This window comes from Pteropus medius, unplaced genomic scaffold (genome assembly GCF_902729225.1).
Source record: "Pteropus medius unplaced genomic scaffold, Ma_sr-lr_union100, whole genome shotgun sequence".
NCBI lineage: Eukaryota > Metazoa > Chordata > Mammalia > Chiroptera > Pteropodidae > Pteropus > Pteropus medius.
This window is the reverse complement of record NW_024350927.1, coordinates 2,006,594-2,024,046: the sequence shown is the minus strand read 5'-3', so window position 1 is coordinate 2,024,046 and position 17,453 is coordinate 2,006,594. Positions and strand designations below refer to the sequence as shown.

General features: G+C 54.9%; 1 protein-coding gene across 2 annotated transcripts; it reads right to left on the bottom strand.

The window, feature by feature from the left end:
* Positions 1 to 1,606: 1,606 nt before the first annotated feature.
* On the bottom strand, positions 1,607 to 13,121 carry ARHGEF19 (Rho guanine nucleotide exchange factor 19). Of its 2 annotated transcripts, XM_039842115.1 has the most exons (16): positions 12,434 to 13,117; positions 10,937 to 11,380; positions 10,236 to 10,517; positions 9,958 to 10,066; positions 9,803 to 9,879; positions 9,233 to 9,495; positions 8,257 to 8,417; positions 7,990 to 8,142; positions 7,631 to 7,760; positions 7,446 to 7,520; positions 7,184 to 7,273; positions 6,852 to 7,012; positions 4,739 to 4,897; positions 4,326 to 4,405; positions 2,597 to 2,701; positions 1,607 to 2,187 (listed from the first exon to the last, which is right to left on the bottom strand). In XM_039842115.1, exons 2-16 carry the CDS (start codon positions 11,349 to 11,351, stop codon positions 2,030 to 2,032), a joined length of 2,418 nt encoding a protein of 805 aa, XP_039698049.1. In that variant the 5' UTR covers positions 11,352 to 11,380; positions 12,434 to 13,117; the 3' UTR covers positions 1,607 to 2,029. The 2 variants fall into 2 exon arrangements, with proteins under 2 accessions (XP_039698049.1, XP_039698050.1); XM_039842116.1 differs by lacking the exon at positions 7,184 to 7,273 and having other exon boundaries at positions 12,434 to 13,121.
* Positions 13,122 to 17,453: the final 4,332 nt, after the last annotated feature.

The following is a 17,453-nucleotide window of genomic DNA, read 5'->3' as shown; positions in this document are numbered from 1 at the left end:
GAATAAAGTTGGGAGTTCAGTTAATAGTCACGTACCAATGTTGGTTTCTTGGTTTTGACGACTGTACCATGGTAATGTAAGCTGTTGACAACAGGGAAAACTCAGGGAGGGGGGTATGAAACTCTCTTTATAATCTTTGCAACTTTTCTGTAAATCTCACAGTATTTCAAAGTCAAATCTTTATTTAAAAAAAAATCACATAGCATAGAAACATCTGAAACCAGAATTTAAATTCAAATGTCCCCACCTCCTCAGCCTATACATGCCACCCTCCTGTACCACCTCCTGTTAGAAAGTCACACCCAAAGCCTTCCTCCTGGGCGTGGGCTTCTCCCCTCAGTGTGTGTTTGCTCTCTGGGACCATCCAACTCATCTGTTTTCCACGACCTCCTTTTGAGGGCTAAAGGATGCTCTCATTCCCTGAAGTGTTCTCTATTTCCAGGTCCTTCCACTCTCTTGGGTGACTTGGATTTCAACGAATTGTCTTCCCCAGTATTTACTCTCCTTTGCATTAGTCGCTAATTCCACTTGGGGACCCATGGGGTTTCTGGGAAGACAACTCCCCAACCTGGCTCCAGGGATAGAGCACATGACCTAGGCTAGGTCTATCAGCACACGCCATACCCTGGCCACCATGATCAGCCCAGAGGTAGCCATGTGACCCAAGCTGGTCCAATCAAACTTCAAGAATGCTGGGACAAAGATAATTTTCTTCTTCCATGTTGGATGTGAATGAAGAAGCCTCTTGGAGCTTTAGGATAAAGTTAATGCCAAGGACAACAGAGTAGAGAAATGTAAAGAGCTGGGTCCTCAGTGGCAGCAATGAGCCACAAGATCAAGCCTTGCCTGAAGCCCACCCTGCCTCTGTACTTCTCAATTATGAGAACTATGATAGACTGAGAAATGGTCCCCAAAAAGACATGTACATTTCACTACCTATGACAAAACAAAACAAAATAAAAACAAAAAAACCTGTGACAAAAAAATGGGTGGGTCTTTGTAAATGGGATTTAAGTTAAGAATTATGAGATGGGGAGATTATCTGGGTGAGTCCTGAATGTTATCACATGGATCCTTATAAGGGGGAGGCAGAGGAAGAATTGACACAGATGCACAGAGAAGGCAATGTGACCACAGAGGCAAAGACTGGAGTGAGGCCACTGCCAGCCGAGAAGTGCTGGTAGCAGCCAGGAGCTGGAAGAGGCAAGGAAAATTCTCCCCTAGAGCACATCTCCGCTACAGGATGGAGTATGGACCTCCGGACACCTGGATTATGGCCCAGTGATACCGATTTCAGACTTTTGGCCTCCAGAACTCTGAAAGAATAAATTTCTGTTGTTTTAACAGAATTTATTACAGAAGCTATAAGAAACAAATACAAGAACTAATAAATTCTCTTTAATATTTAAGCCTATTCGAATCTGCTATTTTGTTAACTGCAACTCAAAGAAATCCAACTAATACACAGCCCCTGTCTCACCCTCCTCTGGTTAGCGGGGCAAATCTACAGAGGGCAAATCCTTAATGAGAAGCAGCCAGAGACCCTCCTGATCTTTAGCTGGGGAAATGGGGCTGGAGTGGGAGAAGCATCAGATGGCTCACAGACTCCAAGCAAAGGCATTATGGGAGTTTATTGACAGAGAAGTCACAACAACCAGGGAACACACAGGCTCTGGCCAGAAGATCCCAGATACATACAGGTCCCAGCGCCCATTAATCCCAGAGCCTTTCCCAGCCAGGCCCCTAGGGACCAAGAGTCAGGCAGGGTCAAGGGCATGGAAGGGAGAGGGCCCCGTCCTTGCCAGATATCAGAGGTCACCTAGGGGTGATCCGCATACCAGAGGAAGAAACTGTCCTTAGCCCTGAAGAGTGGACACTGAGGAACATGAGAACAGGCTGTACTGCTGATGCCCGGCCACAGAGCAATAGTCCCAGCAGCAGCGGCTTCGGGCAGGGAGACACTGCAGGCCCCCTCCAGACCTGTCTGGGAGCCGGGTATGGAGCTGGTGTCCCAGGCCATGGTTGCCCGTCATGCAGGGGGCTCCCCCAGTTTGCTGGTGGCACTGGTGATCCGCTTATTCTCCCGGAGGTTTCGGAGGCGGGCGCTGAGGCTGCCGATCTCTTCCACGTAGGCCCGGGGCACCCATCCCTTCTCGCCATCTGCCAGGCGGACCCCCTCTAGCCAGCCTAGGGGAACACACAGGCCAGGGGCAGCATCAGTGGCATCAGAGGGACACTAGGGCCAGGTCTGCAAGGGAACTCCTAGGCCCCGACACAAGCCTTGTCTGCACCCCTGGGGCCAAGGTGACATCATCTCAGCTCTCCCGGCTCCAGGAAGGATCCTGCCTCTAGCCGTCTTGTAGATGAACCTCTGGCCTGTTTTTCCTGACATCCTTGAAGGAGAGTATTTCCCACTCTCCCATCAGTCACTCTCAACTCTACATCTTTACAAGCAGGAAGTTCCTCCTCTTGTCTAACTCGATTCCTGTATGCCGTATAACCTTGCATAACCTTTCCCTGTGATGTCTCAGACATCCAGCTACCTCCTGCCCACACAAAGCCCCATAGAGATGCCTTCCCAGGAGGCTCCTCTCACCGTCACTGGTCCGGGTCCTCACTGCCAGGATGTCAGTCTTCTCCAAGGTCAGCTCGTCTGGCTGCAATGCCTTGTATGTCCTGACACACTGAACCTGGGGGCGGTCTGTCAGCCCGAGGGAGAGTGAGGGAGTCCCCACGGCATGACGATGCAGGTAGGGGGCAGGGAGGGGCAGCAGGAGGAAGTAAGAGGATGGGAGGGCGGCTGCTGCTACTTCTTTCCACCCCCCTCCACCGCCCCTCCCTAGCCCGCCTGGCCACCCTTCATATCTTACCCCAAACACAAGCCCTAGGTGAATCCAATCCCTCCCGGCTTCACTTACTGGTCCTGCTCCAGGACTCTCACCATTCCAGCTCAATCCAACACCTTGCCCTTGACCTCTAGGCCAAGGGCCAACTGCCCCCGGACACCCCCCACAAGACAGTAATGGCCACTTTGGACCCCAATGCCACTCTGGTGCTCCCTTCAGTCCATCCTTCTCAACTGGGATTCAAGCCATATCACGCCCCCATCTACAACCCTCCAGGGCTTCCTGCTCCTCTTAGAATAAAATCTGAAGTCCTCCCCACAGCCTTCAAAGTCCTGCGTGGTCCAGCATTGCCCCTTGCTAACCTCCTCTCCTCCCGAATTCCTCCTCTCTCCCCCTTACTCATGAAGCTCAGCCACACTGGCCCCCTCAAACACTCTAAGCTTCCTCCCGCTTCAGGGCCTGGGCACTGGCTGTTCTGACCCCTGGAAGTACCCAGAACTTTTCATGACTGTTCCTCCTCATCCTTCAGGGCCTTCCCTGACCACCTCTTCGAAATGGGAAGCTTCCCCCAAAACCTAAACAGGACTCCTGGCTGAAGCCAGAGAATCTGTCCCATCTAGGCCTTCAAGTCTTTCTACCACGACCTGGCTTGAATCTCAGCTCTGCCACCTATTGGCTGTGTGACCTTGGGCAAGTTACTTAACATTTCTGAGCTTCAGTTCGTTCCCATGAAAAATGAGTCTACCTAATAGGGTTTTCATGAAGATGAAGTAAAATAAACGCATTTATAAGGACTCTAGCAGCAGGCCTGACACATGACAGGTACTAGGTAGAAAAGAATTCCCTTCTTTCTCCTTCTTTGGCTCAGCCCTAACTCCCCTGCTCAAAACCTTCAATAGCTACCTAGTACCCTATATCGAGGTCCTCTGTGATTGAGCTGCACCCTGGCTTTCCAGCCTCATTTCACACACACCCCAAAAGCCTACTATATATAACGTAGCAAATCCCTCCCTCTGCCACCACCATCAGCTCCCCACACGCCCTGGCCATTTTGGTTCCTGTCCTATTGCAAATAATGCAAGGATAGGTTCCAGTCCCAGCTGGGGTCCAGTCCCAGCTCTGCCACTTACTAATTAGGTGAACTTGGACAAGTCACTTTACCTGCCTGAATCTCTGCTTTCTAAAATGGGCTTCTGTGGGAATGAAATGGGAGGATATAAAAGCTTTGTCTCCTCCAAGGAGCTACCTGCGCACATGGAGGCCAGCTTGTCCTAGGTAATTCCTGCCCATCTGTCAAGGTTATGTGGAGCTGCCCCCAAGTGCCCCAGGCCAGTTGATCTCTCCTGATCTCTCTCTCCTACCATCCTCTGTAGCCCCACCGGCCACAAGGTACCCAGGATTTGAGGGAAGGGAGAGAGCAATGAGGTACCCAGCCCGGGGGATGTGGGCCTGGGGTGGGGGAGGGTGGCAGGCTGCTACCTTCCCCCTCGTTGATGACCTCCTTGTCCTCCTGGGGGCTGGAGGGGCACATGGCAGAGATCCATCGCTGCTTCTCACTTCTAAGGAGAGGAGGCTGAGTTATCACAACATGCAAAGTGCAGTCCCCCAGGGCCAGGGTGGTGAAACGGGGGACGGGGGGAGGCAAGGGAGAATGGGGTATAATGTCCAGACCTAGGACCCAGGTCATGCCTTCCCCACCCCAGGGTCCTCCCCATGGTCCTGTTCCCAAGTCTGTGCCCCATCCTGCTCTGAGCATAAGAATTTAGCAAGCCCAGAACCCTCTGGGTGTCAGTTCTGCCCATGTCCTGCCTTATGCCACCATCCCAAAGCCAGAGATAGAAGGCCTTGTGCCTGCCTGGGGGTCCTGCCTCCCCATACCCAGGCCCACTCACTCCGTCCGGGCCCTCAGCAGGAACTGGTGTTTTGTATGCTGCCCATGAAGGAGCTGAAGGAGGAACACGTGGCCAGGGATCCCCTGGGGCTTCAGGCTCAGGTCCTTCACCTGCAGCTCGGCCATCTTGGCATGGACAAAGACAGCAAACTTTTCTAGCCTGCAGGACCAGGAAGGTGAGGTCAGCCTGGTCCGTGCCCAGGCTCCCGGCCCCCATCCTCCCTTTAATTCTGATTAAAGGGAGGAGAAAGGGTTGTCTGTCCCTCTAGCACTCTCCCCAAGGAAACTTGGCTGCACAGGGTACTGCGTCCCTGGCAGCCAGCAAATCCCCAAAAGGAACTGGGAGCTTCGTTCTTGCCAGCTCACTGACAGGTGGAAGGTGAGAAGACCAGCCCCTCCGCAGACATGGTGTCAACTTCTCTCTGAGCGTCTGCCCTGAGCCCCTGTTCTCAAGAGTCAACTAGGCGGCCACTCCGATGAGACCTCTGGACTGTTTAGTGTTTGACTCGCTAACTGGCCTAGAAGCTGAACTTTGTCTCCTGTTTGCCACTCCATTCCCACAGTTCGTGTCCACATGCAGGAAGGATGAGCGGGTTGAGGGGGAAGTTGAGGATGTTCCATTGGTTCCTTCATCTCAACCCGTCCAAACGGAGCTCAGTATCTCCCACTCTAAACCAGATCCCTTCACGGTTCCCATTCCAGTGAACGACCCCGTCAAGTTCCTCAGTAGTCATTCTTGCGTCTCCTTTCTCCGCCTCCCCAAACCCCACCAGCACCTACGTCCTATCTAACTCCTTATTGTCCCGGAATGCGCTTATCTGCCAACCCCCTAACACTTCTGGAGCATCTGCTCTCACCTGGGCAACTGCAACAGTTTGCAGTTTCTCCCCTTCCGGTCCACCTTCCACACTGACCAGGAAGAAAACGCCACACCTCACTTGACTCTCTGTGCTCCCTACTGCCCTCAGAAGTCCACCTCTCTACCCTGACTTTCAGCACCCCAATCTTCCCTCTCCTGCCTTTCCTCTCTTCAAATCCAGCCACATAAGGCTTCATCATCTCCCAAACACACTCTGCTCTTATACCTTCCTGTGACTGCTATGTCCTCCCAAACTCCTCTACCTGGAAAACTCCTACTTATCCTTTAAAATCCAGCTCGAATCTCTCTTCCTCCGTGACGCTTTGCTGATTCTCACCCCACACCAGCATATGCTACAGTGTGGTATTCCCTTCCATCAAAACCCTGACCAGGTGGTTATCAGGATGCATTTTCACAGGTCTGAGAGCTCCTGTGAGCAGAGAATAAGTCTCATGTCCCCAGCACCCATGAGAGGGCCCAGTACAGAACAGGGGTTCGGTGATGATTTCTTGAATGAATAAATAAATCAGGAATGAACTGTTCCCATAGCCTAAAATGTCCATCCTTCATCCCGTCTAGCCTGAAGGCTTACCTCACTCAGGAAGTCCTCTCCCTCACTTACAATAATCATAGCTAATACTGAGCGAGTATTCACTATGTGCCAGGCACTCTGCTAAGCTCTTTTCATGTATTATTATCACATGGACTCTCCCTACATCGTAGCCTCTATTTTATAGACAGAAGACAGGATAGCACAGTGGTTAAGGGCCTGGGATCTGGCATCAGACAGACGTGGCCTCCTCTGGGCTCCTGTACTTACCAGCTCCATGATCTTGAGAATAAGAAGGGAGCCTACTTCCCAGAAAGTTGTTTAGAGGACTAAAGGGAATAATCCATATGGCATGCCTGACACAGAATAGGTGCTCAGTAAATGTTATCTATTATCATTATGACTCAAGGCAGAGCTGGGACTCTAGGGCTATGCTCTTAATCTCTGCCCTAAGTGGCTTAAATTCAGAGCAACTTCAAGTTTTCTGCACACAGTCCAGCCTTTGAGTCTCAGGTCTGGATGATGAACTTGCCTTGAATCTTTGTCTTTCCTGCAGGAAAGATCAAAGATCCCAGACTCAGGGTGCCCCAGCAACACAGCCTGGCACAGGAGCTGGGGCTCCTGGGCCCAGGTCGTGAGCTCATTCGTAGGGAAGAAGGGAGCCCAGCTCCAATTTACCTCCCCCGCAACCAGGCCCCGACTCACTCCTTCCTCCGGGAGAGCAGCAAGCAGTCATTGAAGAGGTGCAGGTAGACTGCCTTGCTGGACAGCTTTAGCTTGGCCGGGGGAGCTGCGGGCAGTGGTGCCAGCTCCACCAGCTCCCCATGCCGCACCAGCCAGCGGGCCTGAGAGATCAGTGGGAAGATCTGGGAGAATGGAGGCAAGAGGGAGGACAGGTCAGGCCCAGAAAAGCAGGGCGGAGAGCACAGGCCAAGGATGGGAGGGGGAGGCAGCGATGAACTGGCCTGCAGTCCCCAGGGAAGGAGGGGGCGAGAACTCCCCTTTGTGTGCCCATTCCACCCGCTGCGGGCATGCACCTTGCCCTCAAAGTGGATCTTTTTGCTCAGGTGGATGAGCTCCTCCGTCCTCTTCATGGACTGCACGCTGGCATTGCATTCTTGTACCAGCTGGGGAGGCCATGGCTGGGTCACCTGCAGCCCCCAACCCTGGCTCCCAGAGCCCAGCCTCAGACTCCCGCCTGGGGATCAGAGGCTCTAAAGGCTGGGGCTCTTTTAGAGACATACTGGGGTTCCAGGGAGGCCCTCCAGAGCTAGACAGCCCCTATCCCGCTGAACTCACCTCCTTGAGTGCATTGAAGGCCTTGGTGGCCATGTCTTCATCTTCAGAGCCCTGTGCTGTCCGCTTCAGGATGTTCTGGAGGGTAGGGTTGGTGCAATGAGGCAGGCAATGACCTCCCCCTGTGACCCTGCCCACCCAGTGGTGCCCGGTGGAGGGCACAGCAAGCAGTATCTCCACCTAGGTACCTCCACCAGCATCTTAAGGCGTGTGATCCTCTGAAATGGCAGGATGAGGAAGGAGGTGAGGGGCAGACGTTGGCACACAGGAGACTCCTCCAGGCGAGCCAGGATGCTGGGGAACTTGGGGTTATCCAGGCTGGAAAATGGGAGGGTCTGGGGTCACAGGCGAGCCTGAACTCCTAGTAGCCATGACCCCAGTCATCCCGTTGTTCTTCAGGTGTCTTCTTAGCACATCCTTCCTGCATCCTGGTCACAGAGCCCTTTGAAGGGACCCCTTCCTCTCAGGTCACCCTTCCTCACCCAGTACTCTGCACCTACTTCTCCTGCCTGAGACTCCCTCTACCCTCCCCCCTTTCAGAGCCTACAGCAGGCGCTGGTAGGTGCGCTCCTGGTAGGCCTGGTTGGTGACGTAGGGCAGGTAGACACGGCGAAAGGCTGGACAGTGGTGCAACACAATGTCGCACACGCTGAAGCGCAGGACATCTGCCTCCAGCCGCTGCTCCAGGTCCTGAAGGAACCTGAGGGATTGGAGAGTGGTCAGGGCCAGGGTGAGACCTCAGGGTGAGACTTAGGAGACTAGCCAATCGCGGGCTCGGCCCCCGCCCCCCTGTTAGGCCAGGCCACTCCCTCACCTCTCGCTGGTGCTCTTGACTTCAGGCAGTTTGGAAAACAGCCACTGCTTGTCCTGAGCCCCCAGGCACTCACTCAGCTCAGCTGAGCCTAAGAAGTGACCCACGGCCACTGACAGGCTGTGGATGTATGAAGCCTCGGACGTGATCAGCTCAAATTTGGCCTGAGCAAGGGCGGACGCGGGGTCGAAGGGGTTGGATCAGTCCACACCTGACGCCCGTGCCTCGCATAGCCCACCTCACCACTCCACCACCCCACCAAGCCCGGGACACCACCTCCTTAGACATGGCCGCACCCCCTGTCCCCGCCCCTCCTCTAGCCCTACCCCCGATCTGGTTCCTGGTGAAGTTGGGGACCCACCTCCTGCCGCGCTTAATTGTTCAAACCTAACTGAGGCCCTCAATTGCAACCCTAGCTAGGTCCATCTGGCCTGGCCCGAGTCATCCAATGGCCCCGTCCCCACTGGCTCCGCGCCTGCCGTTGGCCCTGCCTAGTCGTGCGCCCATCAGGCGGTTTCACTCGGGCTGGCTCTAAGGGTCCAGTATCCTCGCTTTCAGCGATCCCTCCTCCTCTGGCCCCGCCCTACCCTAGGCCTCGCCCGCGTTGGCTCCGCCCTGACCCCGCCCCTTCGGCCCGCTTCTCCACCCGCCTTCCGCTCCAGGGCTCCTCCATTCCCGCTTGCAGTGAGCCCCGCCTTGTCAGGTCCTAGCATTCACCTTCACATTAACAGTCCCATCGACCCTACACCCTTGTGGCCCCGCGTTCCCCTTTGGGTCCTATGCCCACCTTCTGCAGTTTGCAGCCCCGCTGGCCCGGTACCCCTATTGCCCGGGCCTCCACTTAAGTCCGGGAACCACATATTCCTGGACCGCGCCCCTTTTGTTGCCCCACCCCCTCTGAGTCCCAGGACCACCTCCCACGACGGGCAGCCCCGCCGGCCCCGCCCCGCCGGCCCCGCCCCGCCGGGACCCCGCGCACCTCCTGCAGTTTGCAGTCGCGCAGGCTCAGCGTGGCCAGGACGCCGCTGCCGCGCACGTCGGGGATGTCCTGCCACAGCGAGAAGGTGGAGCCTCGTGCCGAGCGCTGCGCCCGGAAGGAGCTGCTCGGGGAGAGGTTGGCGCGCGGCGGCCCGGGCCCCTCCTCCGCGCCCTCGGCCTCGTCCCCAGGGCCCTCCTCCTCGCGCTGCTGCCGCCGCAGTTCGCGGGCGCTGGCCACGTCGCTGTATTCCTGGTAGAGGACGGCTGGGCGGGGAGAGGGGCGGGGGGGGCTGTGGGGCGCCCTCCAGCCGCGGCTCGGCTCCTCCCCGACTCCCGCAAAAGCCCCCCTCAACAAGCCTTTCCGACGGTTCACATGAATGAGTGAATTCATTCATTCACTCACTCACTCATTTAATAAACACTGCTTGAGCACCAACTGCGTGCAAGTCCCTGTGCTGGATATTGAGAATCCAGTTCTCTCACACAATCTCTACCTCTCAACTCTCCAAACCCCAGTCTCCCGGTTTCCTCAAACCCCCAGCCCCTTCCCTCATGACCCCCTCCCACGTACAGTTAAGGAGGAACCGTGACTGGCGTCGTTCGCTGGCGCTCCTGGAACCCAGAGTTGGCTCTTCCTGCAAGTCCAGCCTGGGAAAGAGAGAACATCAGGGCTCTTCTTTGCCTGCACCCCCGCCTCAGACCCGATCCCCAAGTGGGAGACGGTACCTGGACTCGGGCCAGCTGCCATGGCCTCCGCTTGGGTCGACAGGGGCTGCCATCGCCACACCGTCCACCCTCACCTCTGCACCGCGTGACTCCCTTCCAGATGCTTTCCCTGGAGAGGGCAAGAGCTGAAGGTGGGTGGCCCCAGGAATGGCCCTGGGCACCGAGCGCCACACTCCAGCTGACCAGCACCCAGTCTCAGGTGTCCAGTGAGTGTGCCTTGCCCCACCCTGCATCTGGCTCGTGGGCTGCTCTTAGGGCCGGTGGGGAGGAGCTGATACCTTCCCGGGCTGCTCCAGTGCCCGAGCCAGGGGTCAGTGCCCTGGCTGCTGAATTCCGCCCCAGGCGCAGGGAAGAGTGCAGCCGGGTCATCAGCTCAGAGGCTGAGAAGCGTCTCCGCTCAGGCCCTTCCAGGCCCACTCGGGCGGGCCCAGACAGCTCCAGTGGCCTAGGCTCCTCTGTACTCAGGGTCTGCTCTGCCACCTGGCCAGGCTGGAGGAAGACAGGGTGGGCCTCGAGGCTGCCAGGAACCTCTTCACGCTGGTACACTCGCATCTTGCGCCCTGCAGGGAGGTGGGGGTGAAAGCACAGGCTGACACCCACTGGGGTCTCTCCCCACCTCCTCTCTGCTGCTTCCCTGTGGCCCTGAGCCTCTGGGCAACATTCCCAAGAGAAAGGGCAATGTTTTTGCAGAGATCTGGTCCCCAGAGAAATGGGAACAAGAGGGGTATAGAGAGCACATTGCCTGCCTGCAACAGGTAAAGGATGGGCAAAGGGCCCGGGGGCCCAGGACAACCACTCACTTGCTGTGTAACCTCAGAGAAGTCACTTGTCTTCCCTGAGCTCCAATTCCCTATTACTAAAATCTACCACTTGTCCTGCCTGTTTGGGGAACTCTGGGGCTTAAGAGTCCTAAAGAGCCACCCAACCTCTCCTCTATCTGCCCCAGTGGGCCACCCCTCCCTCACCCGGAGTGACTCACAGGCCGATTTCTTCTCTGAGCCATGGCTGGCCCGGCGCTGTGGCTGTGGGTGCTGGGGACTCCAGGGTCCCTCCAGAGCTGGGGGCTGGGCACTAGGACAGTGTGGCCAGCTGCCAGCCCTGCTGGGTCGCATTCCCCCACTGGTGGAGATCTGGGTGTCTGGGACTCCTGGAGATGGTGGCCATAGCAGCCCTTGGAGAGGAGCAGGGGTCCCCAGGGACCAGCGGCTGCCAGGAGCCTGCAGCTCCTCTGGGGTGACAGGGAAGAGGTCCAGACACACAGGGCTTGGGGGCTGCAGGGTGGGTAACTCCACAAAGGATAGACTCTCCTGTTGGCACACAGCTACTGGGTGGCGGGCAGTGCCAGGTGGCCCAACCAGGTGGGGCTGAAGAGTGGCAGGTGGCCCACAGTCCATTCCTCCTTTACTCTACTGCTCACCTGGGCCTGCAGGGGAGAAGGTATCAGAGCCAGACACAGGACAGCAGTGCTGGCCAGGAAGCCACCGTGTCCTGCAGGCCTGGACAAACCTTTGAGTAGACTTATACCCACACATCTGTATAAGCACACTCACACACCTAATTATATAGGAATAGGTAATACTTACTTGGCACTTAATGAATAATAGGCCAAGTGCTTTATATTATCTCATTTAATCCTCACATCCCTGAGTTGATGCTGTTATTATCCCCTACCTATAGGTAAGGAAAGTGAGGTGCAGAGGTTGTTATTTAATGAATGGTGGAGCCAGGATTCAAACCCAGGCAGCCCAGCATCTGAGTCTGCACTTTTAAACACCTTGTATATTTTCTAACTCACTGACATACAATCAGATGTAGAGACGCACAGTCACACAAGTCCCTGTATGTTCCACGCACATCCAAACGCACTTTCTCACAAGTACATACATTAGCATATCTACTTTCACAGACACACTCAAGCATTTCAAATTCATAGGCTCACACATTCACACACTCTTTTACACGACTACATATTTTCACACACACAGTGACCCATCAGATATTTACATATCCACTCAGCTTTCTCACGCCCCTGTTCCATTCACACTCACACACCAGGATGTAGACACAAACACACAGGCCCAGAAAATCCCGGCTTTGGTGTTACCCAACCTCCTCTCCCATGCCCAGCATTGCAGCCTTCAGCGCTGAGTGGGGCCCACACCCATGCCAAGCTGGCTGGGAGGGTCACAGACTGGCAGGCGTGCCACTACGCAGATCATGCTGGGCCCTCCCAGGAGAAGGGCAGGGAGGTGTCCCAACCCCCAGTTTTGGGGTGAGAGAGGGTTTCTTCCCTACCCCAGCACCCAGCCCCGGCATCAGGCCAGGCTGAACCCAGGCTGAACGGGTCCTCTCCGGACAGGAAGTCACCCCAGGGAGGCTGTCAGAGCCTCAGAGCCGAATGATCCAGGGGTCCAAGCCCCACCCCCCAGTCCTTGCCCTGTGGCCCTCCGCCGGCTGCCCTCCTGTAGACCCTCACCTCTCCAGCGAGACCCGGTGCTGACGTTCTGCTGCTCCGGCAGGGGAAGCCCTCTGTCTGCCCAGCTGGCTGGGGGAGATCCCACCCAGACAAAGAGTTTGATTCATCAAACCCTGTGGTGAGGCAAGCGGTAGGGAGGGAGGGAGCAGGCAGCGGCTGGGCGGGGGCCTACCCTAGCCTGGCCTCGTTGTGGGCAGGCGGGGCAGCAAGGATCCCCCTACCCCCAAGAGGCCCCTCGGGCCAAAGTGGCAGTGCCCAGCCTGGCAGGGCCAGAAGACCCCGGAGACAGAGACCAAGTTAGAGACTTAGAGAAATGGGGACCCTTTAGACAGTAACTCAGAAACTGAGAGCAAAAACACTGAGAACCAGAAATCACAGACTCTGAGACATTCAAGGACCCAGAGATGGAGACAGAGACAGAGACACTGAAAATTTCGGATAGACCAGAAACTCAGAGACAGATGTGAAGCCCAGAAAACCCAGGGAGACTGATGGAGGAATGTTTTGCACTCCATGGGTTTGCCAGTCCAGTGGGGAAGGCAAAAACAAAAACAGTTACAATCCAGGTTGGCAAAAGCAGAGCCAGAGGAACTATCAGAGAGAGCAGGGTGCTGGGCTCAGCTTGACCTGAGCATTCCAGGAAGGCTTCCTGGAGGAAGTAATAGGTAACTAACTGTTCTGGCTGAAATATCCAGGGACCCAGTGTATATACATAGGGAGAAACAGTGACCCTGGGAGGGAGGGAGGGAGGGAGGGAGGAGAGGATCCATTGGGGATGGCTAAATCTGTGACTGGGCCCCACTCTCTCTGCACAGCCCCTTGGCTCTTCCCTTGATCTCTCATTCTTTGCCTGGGTGTGGGTAGGGGTGGCTGGTCCTAAGGGAGAGTTACTGTCCCCCACAGGGATTGCTTTAGCTTGTACCTTAAGCCTCTGTCCATCTAAGCAAGTCTTAGTTTCCTCATCTGGTAAATAGAGTAGTCATACCAACTTCAAAACGCTAATGAGAATTAAGGAGTACTCATGTAGCACGTAGTGGGAGCTTTGTCATTGATAGTCATTATTATTAGTCTTTCTCCAGCCAGGGGGATGGCTTGGGCCATCACACAGATGGGAAAACTGAGGCAGTGATGGTGAGACACATCCTACTTTGTAGGAGCATATGGCAGGAGACACAGGTGACCACTTCCCGCCAGATGGGTCTCTTTCTCTCCAGTAACCAGAAGTCCTCAACACAGAAGTTCTACTTGCTTCTGTGGGCGCACAGGTGCAAGAATACACATATGCCCCTACTCCCTTGTATTCTGGAGATTCTCTCCACTTGGGTTCTGGAAGCCCCTAAAGGGCAGAAAGGATCCCCCCTTGTCAGTTGCGGAGATAAATGAGCAAAACATGGAGTTCTCCTAAAGCTTCAGAGGAGAAGCCTGAGTGAATGTTGGGTGATAATGGCACAAGGCTTTCTGGGCAGATGGGGCTAGAATTAAGTACCGAAAGGGGAAGCTAGAAGTAAGTCAGCCTCCACCTCTGTCCAGGCCAAGGGGCAGTGGAAATGACCGATCTAGCTGGGCTGCCTGCCTTGTGGCCTTCTGGGGTTGTGACCCACTTAACCTCAATGCTGGGGACCAAGAAAGGGCAGAGCTGTGTTCATATTGTGTGTAGTTCATCTCTGCTACACAAATAAGTAAAAAACCTTAGGAAGAGAACTGGCCCAGGTAGCAGGAACATTATCTGCCTAAGACACGACCACCACAGTATACTCTAGTACCCACTAGGCAAGGGTCATTCTGGAACACATAGGGGAAAACCCCTGCCAAGATTCAAGGCCCAGTGTGTGACATGGACCAGCCGAGTGGCCTTAGGCAAGTTATAGCCTGTCCAATGGCCTTAGTGTCCCCACCTGGAAAGTTGCCCCTTCTAGGAAACCTATGTCATCATGAGTGTCTCTGCAGGCTGAGAAGGAAGGGCAGAGGCCAAGGGTCCCATCCAGTGGGCGCTGCTAATCACGGACAGTGGGTCCACTTTGCGAAGTTGGCAGAGATGGTCCCTGGACACGATCATGGTCCAAGGAAAGCATCTGTGGCCTCCTGTGCCTAGCTTTCCCTGCCCCCTACCTGGTACCCCTTGCCCTGCTGCCCAGAAGAATAGAGACCCTGCCAGAAACCCTCTGCCCCTTAAAGGACAAAGCCAATTGGAAGGTCATGGCTGGAAAGGAGATCCAAGCCAAGAAGGTTATGGAGCCCTAGGAAGCCATAAGTGAGTGGGGACCAGGATCAGAGGCCAGTCAGGCAGCACAAAGGACTCACTTAGGAAGACTGGCGGGAGGAGGATGGGGCTGCTTACAGCCAGGTGGGGCCCTACCTCAGCCAGGGAGCTCCGTCCAGCCTCCAGCACGGTCCAGGGCTCGAGGCCACCCTGGGGGCTCTGGAGTTGCAGCCCGGTCCTCAGGGGGCGATGTCAGCGTGGCCCCTGAGCCCGGCAATGCAGGCTCCTGGGTATTGTGTGGGGCAGGGAGGGGGGAGGTGAAGGCGGAGGGAACCTCGCAGGCGGGCAGGCGGCTGTCTCAACGTGCCTGCTCCCCGCCCCCCTTCCCCAGAACCGGTTTGGCCAGTCTGGGGTACAAGAGGGGGGCTGGAACAATGGGAGTCCTATGCCCAGAAGAGGTTCTGAAGGACCCCAGACCGACGTCTTAAAGACAGGGAGGCACTGCTTTTCCTCCCAGGAGACAAGTCACCCCTCTTCTAGAGCTTCCCGAAGGTGAGATGTGCTCAGGGGGCTCCTTGGGACCAGGGAGCATCCTGGGAGCTGCACAGAGAACCTCTCAAATCTTGGACCCCTCAGGGACCCTGAGAACTCGGTGTGCTGACCCTCTCTGAGCCGGCTACAGCATCCATAAAATGGGAACGCTCATCTCTATGATTGGAAGATGATGTTGTGATGCATCTGGCATCATCCTGGGGACCTTTCCAGCATCACTGCTCCTTATGAATGACCCCCCATCCCCTGCTGCCTAGAATGACCCACCTCACCATCTCCAGTGGACTCTTCCACCAGGAAACCTTCTCAGGCTCTACTACACACCAAATGAACCCTCAATAAATGTCCAATTCGAACAGCCCAAGTACAACCAGCCTCCAGTAAGGAGGACTTACTCTGTGCCAGCCTTGCAATCTTCCAAAGCCTGTGAAAGGGGAAGCTGCTTTCTCCCTAATACCACCTGCCATTTATTTGAGCACTCAGTAATTGCCAGGGACTTAGTATTAACATGAATGTGTACATAAACACTAATACTTACATTACTAATAATTCTTATTGTATACTCACTATGTCCCAGGCATTGTTCTGGATACTCTTACTGTTCCCATTTTTCAAATGAGGATACAAGACTTATACAGATTGTAATGGGCATTATCCCATTAAAATCCCTCATCAGCCCTGTGAAGTCCCTATACCACAGATGATGAAATTGAGGTTCCAGAGATTAAATAACTTGCTCAAGTTCACACAGCTAATAAGAGCCAGAACTCATATTCAAATCCATGTCTGTCTGACTCCACCACCAACCTGTGTCCTTAACCACTGCTTCATAAGGCTTTGGGGAGGATCTGGTAAAAATGTGAAAATCCATTGGGAGGTGTCTCAGCTGAACTAAATTCTTTTATTATTATTCATACTCTACAGGCCTTGATGAACATACAGGACAGGGGATCCAGGGCCCAGACCCCAGTGAACTCTCCCCTGCCAACCAATGACCATTCAGTTCAAAGCGATTGGGTCCTTCCACTCTCTTACCCCCTCTGTCCCCCGCAGAGCATCATTACATGAGATGCTGCACGCAGCGGGTGGGGACCGGGTCTCCACGGAGAGATGGCAAGCTGGGGCGCAGAGAGAGGTTTATTGTCAGCATTGTACATAGGACAGGATACGGGGAACAGGGAGAGCGAGGCAACGCAGGACTAGGGATCTTCAGGGCCCGACCTTCGGGACGCTGGCCAAGGTACTGCCCAGACCCCTAGCCGAAAGCAGAGGACCACAATCGAAAGAGCATCCTGGAGGACCAAGGGTCCTGGAAGGGCAGTCCGGCCTCACTCTCCCCTGCGTCCTGGGCTCCGTAGACAGCTCCTCTGCTGCAACGGACAGAAGGGACGAGTCAGGCCGAATAGGCTGGCTGGCCCTCCAGAGCAGAGACTCGAGCAGGAGCAACGTTTAAAAGGGGGCGTGGCGTGGGAGGAGTTTGGTGAAAGGCGGGGCCAGGAGATAATTAGAGGTAATCTGGCCAATCCTCCCTCCCGGTGAAGACAAACTAGTGGGAGGGGCCAAACCAGAGGGCGGGGAAAGAAAGCTAAACTAAGGCCAGGGGGCGGGCAGAGGGGGTGGGGCCAGGGTCCGCAGGCCTTGCTGACCGAAAGCAGCGCCTCCCGGTTGTGCTCCAGAGATTGCTTGGTCAGGAAGCGCCCGCGCTTTATCTTGGTAGCCAGGGCGGCTGGCACGTCGGGCACGAGCCAGGCGATGAGGCGCAGGAAGAACACCACGTGCTGGGGAGAAGGGGGACCAAAGAGAGAATGACTGCCTTAGCAATCTTAATTTATGAACCACTTACTAAATGCAAGGCACTATTCTGAGGGTTTTCTGGGTCTTAATTCATTTAATCCTCACAGTTCGAGGAGGTGAATACAATTACTACTCCTGTTTTAAAAGTCAAGAAATTGAAGCATAAACAACTTGTCGTTTGTCCAAAGACACAGACGTATAATTCGAACACCTTAACACTGGGGACCCTGTTAGAGGCAGGGCTTGAGAAAGAGGATCTTGAACAAAGCTGGAAGAAATGGTTCCTCTCTTTCCTCCAGATCTATTGCCAAGAGATAACAGTAGTAGTAGTAGTAGTAGTAGTAGTAGTAGTAGTAGTAGTAACATTAAATCATTGAGCAGATACGATGTACTAGGCACTGTGCAAGTGCTTGACATTGAATCTTCATAACAATCCTATGAAACAGATTCTGTTCTGTAACATACCCCCATTTA

Coding starts and splice junctions, on each gene's coding strand:
- ARHGEF19 (XM_039842115.1), bottom strand. CDS start 11,351: ATGGACTGTGGGCCACCTGCCACTCTTCAGCCCCACCTGGTTGGGCCA. Junction 10,518..10,936: donor CTCAGAGAAGAAATCGGCCT/GTGAGTCACTCC, acceptor ACCTCCCTGCAG/GGCGCAAGATGCGAGTGTAC. Junction 4,406..4,738: donor CTGCTGAGGGCCCGGACGGA/GTGAGTGGGCCT, acceptor TCCTCTCCTTAG/AAGTGAGAAGCAGCGATGGA.